This window comes from Epinephelus moara, chromosome 22 (genome assembly GCF_006386435.1).
Source record: "Epinephelus moara isolate mb chromosome 22, YSFRI_EMoa_1.0, whole genome shotgun sequence".
NCBI lineage: Eukaryota > Metazoa > Chordata > Actinopteri > Perciformes > Serranidae > Epinephelus > Epinephelus moara.
In genome coordinates, this window is record NC_065527.1 from 35,686,728 (window position 1) to 35,696,636 (window position 9,909).

The following is a 9,909-nucleotide window of genomic DNA, read 5'->3' on the forward strand; positions in this document are numbered from 1 at the left end:
GCAATTTTAGTTTGTAATGTTTGTAGGCTAATGTCAGTAAAGTGAAAATACATAGCAGCTGGCTCGCGCACACAGACACAGACGCACGTTCGTTCAGTAAAATAATTACCTTAGTCTTCAGCAAGTGTTGGTGCTTGAAATTGCATGTCCCAGCCATAACCTGTGGTCCGAGCGCAGGTGTTTTCCAAGTGGTTTCGATCCGCAAGTGTGGTCTGTGGTCTCCGCGCATGCACAGCTCGTGCTGCTTATGGTGCTCACAGTATGAATGTGTAGTGGAAAAACGCGAATATAAACAGTAGAAATGTGGGAAAAATGCAAAAACGGCATCGTGGCTGTCTACACATGACCAAGATGAAAGCCTATGTGCAAGTTCAGAGAAATAGGTCAAAGCAGTGAGGAGGAAAACGAATGATGACAGACGGAGGGACAGAGGTTTCTCCATTTAATAGTAGGATAGGATATCAATTGTGGAGAAGAGGAATTTGGGATTGCTTTTATTGTCAGAGATTAGTTTTTTGAAGTGGGAAATTCTTGCCTGTTTGACTGCGTTATTGTAGGTTTTGAGATGTTGATGTAATATTTCAAAGTGGACTGTTAGTTTTGATTTTCTCCATCTCCTCTCAGCACTCCTGCAATATCTTTTCAGTTGTTTGATTTCCTGATTTCTCCACGGGGCTGTAGGTTTTGTTCTAATTGTTTTGGTTAAAAGTAGAGCCACTGAGTCCAGGGTTGACTTGAGTTTGTTGTTAAAATTTGCAGCCACTTCAGACGTTAGGTATCGTTTCCTCACTGTTTTCACCGGGGCCTCCTGTTGGTTAAAACTGGTTTTGTTAAAAAACACACAATGGTGGTCGGACACAGCCAGATCCACAACAGAGGACACACCCACAGACAGGCCATAGGTTATGACCAGATCCAGGGTGCGCCCTCTGCTGCGGGTCAGCTGCGTGATATGTTGTTTAAAATCCAAACAGTTTAAGAGGTTTAAAAATTCTCTGGATACTGGGTCCGAGGTGTTGTCAATGTGTAGATTAAAATCATCAGTTATTAAAATCCTGTTGTAGGTGGAGTGAATGATTGATAATAGTTCAGAGAATTCACTGATGAAAGAAGTGGAGTACTGGGGTGGTCTGTAAACCATTATGCAAAGGATAGGAGGGCTGCTAAAAACAAAGGCATGATGCTCAAATGATGTGTAGCTGTTAAAAGAAACTTCATTTGAGGACATTGTGGTTTTTATAATTGATACAGTTCCGCCTCCCTTTTTGCCCCCCCTAATAGAATATAAGAAGTTAAAATTTGGTGGGGAAGCCTCGTTGAGAACAACAGGTGCGTCAGTACCAAGCCATGTCTCTGTAAGGAGAATACTGTCTGGTTATTGTCTAAAATTAAATAATTTATGACAAAAGATTTGTTTAAAAGGGAGCACACGTTCAGCACTGCCATTTTAATGTTTGTGCTGAGCGTGTGCTCACCATGACGTTTCAAAGGGATGTTAAAAACATGGTTAGGTATAAAAACATTCCTGGGTTTCAACTTTCTATGTGTAATGATAGTCTTTATGGTGTGAATGGCCTGTGTTTCCGGTTGCAGAGAAGGTGCTACTGAGGGAGAAGTGTGTGTGGTGCAACATGTAGTGGAGGAGGGTGGAGGTGGGTGAGGGGTGGAGGGTCTGCGTGCGTGAACAGTGAGTCAGGAGGTGGCTGTGGTGCAGGATCAGATGGTCAGGTCACTGTTAACTTATAAAAGCCGTGATCCCTCCTGGTTTGGGTGGAGGCCATCCCGTTTTAAAAGGTTGGGTCTGTTTAAAAAAGCTGTAAAATTGTATTGGGGGTGGCAGTAGCTCAGTCCATGACTTGGGTTGGGAACCGGAGGGTCGCCGGCTCAAGTCCCCGTCCGGACCAAATGCGGAGCGTGGACTGGTGGCTGGAGAGGTGCCAGTTCACCTCCTGGGCACTGCCGGGGTGCCCTTGAGCAAGGCACTGAACCCCCCTGCTTGGGGCGCCTGACCAAGGCAGCCCAAGTAGCAATTATATCCGTTTACGCAGATATAAAATGACCTGTGGGTATAGGTGCACACATTAAGACAGAATGGCAGAAGCAGGGCGCAAGTGGGCCAAGCGGTCACCTGCATTCAACATCCTGGTGGATGAAGTATGGCAGCAGCGGGACACACTCTTCGGCGGAACAAAAGGGAAAAAAAATTAGTGGCCAAGAACCGCATTTGGCACGCCATCACTGAAAAAATGGCTGCCTCCAGCCCCTGCGGCCTGCGAGACTGGGTGGCAGTGAGAATGAAGTAGCAGGAGTTTCAGAGCCAAACGAAAAAGAGGGCTGCAAGTGCCAGGCGAGAGAGCCAGGGCACAGGTGGTGGTGGACCTCGCGACACTACCCTCACCCCTGACAAGAGGGTCATGTCAATAATTGGCAAGACCGCCTCTGAGGGCATCGATGGGGGATAGATGTCCTGGGGGACGAGGGCCTCTGGTCCCACAGTGACTCGGGTGAGGATGAGCCATTTGGGAGCGGGGCCAGAGCAGCTCAACCAACCTCCCTGCCCCTCAGCATTAGCCTGCCCGACGAAGACGTCCCCTGCACACTCTCAAGCTCAAGGCCTGTCCCCGTGTGCCAACCCGCACCAGCAAGGCCCGGCGTCCGCATGCAGGGTGGCCTCACCCGGCGGCCCTCTATTACCACCTGCACCTGAACAACCTCCCTTCATTGCAGGTGATGCAGAACCCATGTGACGGGAGGGGTCCCACCGCTTTAGGCTATCTTATGTTTGAATAAACTTGGTTTCCTTTTTAACCATGTGTTGTGTGAATCATTGCACATTATAAAGTAAGGGTGTCAAATCTACACACAGATGGTCCCAGGGAATTGATATAATTTCATGATTTATTCCTAAAGACTACTCATGACATATGTAAAGTGAACACTTTTGCACTTGACTGAACAGATTGCAGACATTTTACATTAAAAAATAAACCTCATTGCCTCTGTGCACTCCCTGTTGGCACCTATGTCCTATCGGACTCAAACTTTGCTTTTGGGCACTTAATCATGATATTTTCTTCTAACTAGATCTTGCTTTTGTTGTATTAATACTCAGATGTACATCGCTTTGGATAAAAACATCTGCTAAATAAAATTGTAACATTGTAAAGTGTGCGTAATGTGCGCAAGCACATGACGCATGACACATGTGCCTCTTCCAGCCTGATGTGCACAGCACATACAGGAACACACTTGTTATTCGTCACTTATTTTTCTTATTATTATTTTTCTTCCGCCAGATTTCGGTGCGTAACTTGTGCCACAGCTTTGAGTGCACACAGGGTCTTCATAAAACATATAGATTCAAGATTCAATATGCACAGTAAGGACACGCGTTTCCCTGCAGAATGAAATTCGTTCTTTTCTGTCACCAATTAATGCTAAACAATATAAATCTGAAGTATAAAACAGATCAAAATATATACAGTGCACCACTGTTTTAACATCTCCTTGGTTAGGGTAATATTAATGCTCCTGCCGCGGCTGGAGCTTTGAGCGTTTGGTCGCTAAGAAGGCTGTTAAGAGTGGGTCAGGTCGATCTTACAACTCCTTCTTAGTGAAAGATCTTCTTAGCGCTAAGAGCGATCTGGGAAACAAGTTTTTCTTTTACGGGAGGCTTAAGAGAGTTCTTAAGAAGCTCTTAGCGCTAAGAGCGATCTGGGAAACGCCAATCATAGTAACTATAGATTGACAATTGTTTTTCATTATGCTTTCCATTATTTGTAAATATTACTTTCTGTCTGTCTGCTTGTTTGTATGTTCATGTCTTTTTTTTAAATGTTCTAAATAAATATCAGATATCTGTATCAGCTCAAGTGAAATGTGATCCCATCAGTTCCTTTTACTTGTGCTCTGTAATTTAGTCTCTTTTTGCATCATCTTATATTGATGGCTGCTGTGTGTGTGTGTGTCCATGTTATGTGTGTGTAATCCTGTTATGTGCTTTGTTTCACCAATACTTGGCTAAATCCTGATACACACGACAGCAGCATTCAATCAGGTGACTCTTTTTCATTATATTGATGTGACAGAACAGAGGACTCTGGGGGAAAAAATGAGGAGGTGTGTGCTTTATGGTGAATAAGCACTGGTGTGACATTAGGAATATCAAGATGCTATTCTGTTCCTGCTCACCTGATCTGGAGTTATTGTCAGTCAAATACAGACTACACTTTCTACCAAGGGAATTCCCATCGATCATTATTGAAGCTGAATACATTGCACCACAAACAATCACAGAAGGTGCCCCGTTAAATCTCTGTAAAGACCTGAACTGCTCACAGACTGGTGATCCTGTCACTGTGCTCATTGTTGCTGCGGAGACTGATTTAAGTTTAAGTTTATAAGTTTAACTTTATTTACTTTATTAATCCCCCTGAGGAGAAATTCAATGTTTTCACTCTTGCTTGTCAATTACACACAGGTCCGAAAGACACACACATGCACAAACAGGACCTATACATGCACAAAGTGGAGAGATCTCAGAGTGAGGGGGCTGCCCTTGGTGAGGCGCCCCGAGCGGTTGGGGGGGTTCGGTGCCTTGCTCAAGGGCACCTCGGCAGTGCCCAGGAGGTGAACTGGCACCTCTCCAGCCACCAGTCCACGCTCCATATTTTGGTCCGGACAGGGACTCAAACAGGCGACCCTCCGGTTCCCAACCCAAGTCCCTATGGACTGAGCTACTGCCGCCCCAGCAAGTCTCCAGCAACAGTCTCACCATCAACATATTAACTGTGCCACAAGGGGAATATGGACGGAAGACTGCTGTTATACGTCGTTCAGAGGTGGATACAGAGCAGAATCCCTTCCCCCATTCAGTAAGAGCTGTCTTGAGATCAAAGTGTGTAAACAAACTATAGCCAGGCCAATCAGAAGCCGCCCTGCAGTCTGCACCCTTTGTTGCAGTCTGAAGCAAGTTCTAGGATACCACATGATCAATCTAACGGATGACATCAATGAACTCACTGAGTTTATTGTGGCTGTAATCTGTAAAACAACAGAAGCAACTGTATCCAAAACTACAGTTAAATCATTCCTCAATCAAAAGCATCCAGGATGCCATAAACAAACACTGCAGCTCACAATGTAGGACTGTAGTCTTGAAACATTAACAATTATAAAGCAGCAGCCTACAATGTAAGAAGAGCAGTAAAGGACGCAAAAAGGGACAACAGGGGCAAAGTATATATAAAAAAGATCTGACACTAAAAAGTGATGTTAGTTTAACAAATAAGAACTTAGTATATTCAACATGAGTAAATAACTTTCAGTAAACACGATTTTAATGCATGCAACCAATGTACATATTTTTGTCTTTTTTTCTTCTTTTTTTTGGAGCTAAAATTAAATATCTGTGTGTATGTGTTGGTGCATTTGCCCACTTGCTGACGGTGTGCTGGATGTGGCGTATCCAGATGTTCTTGTCCTCTTTGGAAGCAGCATGGAACTCATACATCTCAGGAGGAGAGGAGTCGCTAATGAGGAACATGCCTCGCTCCTGGTTGGCTATATCCCTCACTATAAGGTTCTGAAGGGACAGTACTGGAGGTTTGTCCTGAATCACACAGGAAAGGATTGTTTGAAGAAAGTAATACAGAGAGACAGAGGAAAAGAAAGAAAACAAACACTTGTCTTCCCAGTCATCTGCGTGACAAATGATTTATTAATGTGTGAGTGCATTCTCTTACCAGACATGGAAATATGTATCTCTGGTCTTTCTCCTGCAGAAACACCAGGATGTCTGTCATCAATAAGACCTGTATATCTACGCACACAGACACAAAGTATACAAGCACACAATAAAGCACATACAAGTTGTTATTTTTTTCCATGAAGCATATATGTGAGCACATGTGAACCTGAAGCCATACCAAACTACCTTTAAATAGTTTAAGCCCCCAAACAAGAACCAAATGCAAAGGAAATCTTGAGGAAAACAAGAAAACATGGCTATCAGTGAATAGGCCTTAAACAGCTAGATAATGTATATGCTTAGGCAGGCTGAGACGCTATCCTGCAGTGCACACTGCCAGGATCTGCTCTGGCCTTGTACTACTTGGGCCATGGAGTCAGAGTCTGTGCTACAATTCTTGTCATTAAATAACATTACACATCATTCAGGAGCTTTGAAGTGTCTCCTAGTTTAGGTACTTTTCTCTGACTGGACCAGTGCAGAGAACTTTGATGTCTAAAATTTGTGCCAATGAGCAATTGCAAACCACCTTGACAGTGCTGACCTTATAGAGAAAGGAGATCCAAGCCTGTGAGGCAGGTAGTTTTTTGAAAATTTCAAGGGGGTGCTATAGAGGCATTTTGTCCCCCCAATGGGCGCCGCCCCAGTCAGATTTAAGAGCTCGCCAATCTTGACCTGTGTATCAATTTTCATGAGGACATGAGGTTGTTGAAGCCATCAAAATGCCAAACGTATTTAGTGGCGAGGGATCGATAGTCGCCACGCTGCCACACCGCCACATGGACACCATTAGATGTAGCTTCACAGCCTTCATAAGGTAGCTTCAAAAACTCAATGTTTCGTTCATCCACCAGGTGGCGCTACGAGCGTAACCAGATGTGGGCAGGTGCGTTCAGGGGTGGACCCTCATCACACATGTGAAATTTCGAGCAAATCGTACAATGCATGAAGGATTTATACCAAGTTGATGTTCCTTGGCGAAGGATGAGAAGCCGCCACCGCGGCAGCTTGCAACATGACAGGACACGTGTGTCACTGTGGAGATTCATCAACTTGATCGTCATGTGGCCACATAATGTAGCTGATCAGGTCAGGAGCTTGAGGTTGGTGTTTGTCAGTGTAAAAGATGGCATTTCCTGTTTCCACAAGAGGGCACCATGAGTGAGATTGCCTGCAAGCGTATGGAGGTGTTGAGGGCGGGGCTCTTGTCATGTACAGAAATTTTGAAGCAGTTTGGATGAATTATGTGGGAGAGAGAGCTGCTTGAATATGCATGGCGATGGATTAAAAATGGCAGCGCCATAGCAGCCACGCCCTTTGACCTACAGACATGCAGAGCACAACTTTTGATCAGCATGGACTCTGGATGATCTGTAAAAAATCTGAAGTCAAGCCATAGCGGCCACACCCCTTGACATAGAGAAAAGCTTTTAATAATTTTCCATCAGCATGGTCTCTGGATGATCTGTAAAAAATTTGAAGTCGACTGGATGAAATCCCTAGGACTAGTTTGTTAAAATACAACATGTGGAAATCACGCCAAAATGACAATTCAAAATCAAAATGGCCGACTTCCTGTTTAGAGTAGACCATTGGTGCCAGAGACTTTTATGTGCATCTGGACAACATACACATGTGTACCAATTTTCATGTTCAAACTCAAGAAAAAACCCTACGGGGAGGGTTTTTTGAAAATTTCAAGGGGGCGCTATAGAGGCATTTTGTCCCCCCAATGGGCGCCGCCCCAATCAGATGTAAGAGTTCCCCAATCTTGACCTGTGTATCAGTTTTCATGAGGACATGAGGTTGTTGAAGCCATCAAAATGCCAAACGTATTTAGTGGCGAGGGATCGATAGTCGCCACGCTGCCACACCGCCACATGGACACCATTAGATGTAGCTTCACAGCCTTCATAAGGTAGCTTCACCAACTTGTTCTGCATGCATTAGAAGTGGAATGAAGTTGATGCGGTCAAGTTTGTAGCATTAGTACATGTTAAAGTAAAAACTGGTCACTTCCTGTTACCACCGGGGGGCGCTATGAGTAAGGTGGGATATTAACATATCGGGGCGTTTGAGGCAGAGCCAGCATCATGTCCAGCAAGTTTGAAGCTGCTGAGATCAAGTATGTGGGCGGGAGAGCCGTTCGAAATTCGATGGCAAGAAAACGAAAAGTCGCCAAAATTTGTCACGCCCTAGCGGCCACGCCCCTTGACATAGAGAAAAGCTTTTAATAACTTTTGATCAGCATGTTCTCAGGATGATCTGTAGCCAATTGAAGTCGATCGGACAAAATCCCTAGGAGGAGTTCGTTCAAATTTAAGTTGTGGAAATCGCCGTAACGAAAAAATTCAAAACAAAATGGCTGACTTCCTGTTGGGATTTTACCATGACGTCAAGAGACTTTTTTGTGCGTCTCGGTATGATACATGTGCGTACCAAATTTCATTTGCCTACAACAAACTAACCCCAAGGGGAGGGTTTTTTGAAAATTTGTAGGGGGCGCTATTTCGGCATTTCGCATCGACCATGTGCATGCGCCCAAAAATATCGAATTTCGGATCCGGCCGGATGAATGTGGAAAGTTAGAAGCATTTTGAAATTTGGGACTTCGTCGTCGCTCGGGACCTAATTAAAGCTGCAAGCTGCGATGAACGGGCCCTCGCACCTTCACGCAACTCGGGGGGCCTGGCAGGACGCCTTCTGACGCGTCAGTTCATTTCTGTCAAAGTTAGATATCGCATGCAGGATTGACTCTGCATATCCTTGATACAGTGCTGTAATAACATATTTCACATTTTGTATCACTTCCTCTTTCCACTAGGGGAAGTTGGAGAGCGCACTAATTATACATCATGTTTTTGTACATCAAATATACACCACAGCATGTAACTTTCAGATGAATTGAAAGATAAGTGTTTGATGAGACCTACTTCCTGTCGCCACTACGTGGTACTATGAGTATCAGGAAATATGGTAATGAAAATGTGTTCAGGGCGGGACTGTCATCAATCATCCTGTGAAGTTTGGGCAAGATTGGACCATGTATGCTGGAGTTATATACTACTTCCTGTTTAGTAGCGAGACTCCTAACTTTGACGCCATCCCACGAAAATGAAAATGTGTTCAGGGCAGGACTCATATTAATCATGTGAAGTTTGGTGGAGATTGGACCATTTATGCCAGAGCTACAGCAATTTCGTTTTTCATGGCGAGACCTCAAGATTCAAAGCTCAGCAGCGGGCGCGCCATTCAACATTGGGCAAATCCTGTGATAACCTTTGGTCACAACGTAGTCACACTTACATACACCAAGTTTGGAGCCAATCTGATTAAATCTGTAGGACAAGTTCGTTAATTTACAAGCCCTGGAAATGGGCAAAAATGCACAAAAGTGGCACAAGTAAATTGAAAATGGCAGACTTCCTGTTGGGTTTGGAGCATGACTCCAAGAGGCTTTTTTGTACGTGATAGAGTGTTACAGGTGCCTACCAAGTTTCATACATGCAGGTCAAACCAGCATCAGGGGCTGCTTAATTGAAATGTTCTAGGGGGCGCTGTTGAGCCATCTTGGTGTCTCAAAGCACAAAAATTACATCAGACAACAGTACTTGCAACCTGTGATGTGTATGCCACGTTTGGTGAGTTTTCAAGCATCCCTTGTCCCTTCAAAACAACATCGTGTTTGATGGCGAACAAGGCGGCGCCACGGTGACAGCGTTTGATGAAAACTCAAAAGCTTCATTTCTAAGTATCATCAAGGTCTAAGGACTTAGACCAGCAAGTTTGAGGTGGGTCTGATTAACCTGCTAGAAGCGGGACATCAAAGAATGTATAAAGTAACTTTCTGTTGCCAGTAGGTGGTGCTATGGCGGTTATTCAAAATTCCTCTGTAGACGTGTTCAGGGCTGGACTGTCATCATATGTTTGAAGTTTTGGCAAGATATTCCCACGTGGAGTCAAGTTACAGCAACGTTTATTATCACGGCGAAACATCAAAGTTCGCCGCCACGCCATGGCCACGCCCTTCGACGAAAACTCAGTTTTCACAATAAAGCGTCATCAACGTCTTATGACTTTTTTCACCAAGTTTGAGATGGATCTGGTCAATTCTGTAGGAGATGTACATTAAAGTCTAAAACATGACATTTCCTGTTGCC

At 44.4% G+C, this 9,909-nt stretch overlaps 1 protein-coding gene across 1 annotated transcript in view; it reads right to left on the reverse strand.

The window, feature by feature from the left end:
* LOC126384280 (rho guanine nucleotide exchange factor 2-like) overlaps positions 1-9,909 on the reverse strand; it is a 176,487-nt gene that overhangs the window by 63,325 nt on the left and 103,253 nt on the right. The window contains exons 16-17 of the mRNA XM_050035244.1: positions 5,745-5,821; positions 5,439-5,611 (exon numbers count right to left, since the gene is read on the reverse strand). Of these exons, the coding sequence (XP_049891201.1) occupies positions 5,439-5,611; positions 5,745-5,821 (250 nt within the window). The remainder of the gene's footprint in view (positions 1-5,438; positions 5,612-5,744; positions 5,822-9,909) is intronic.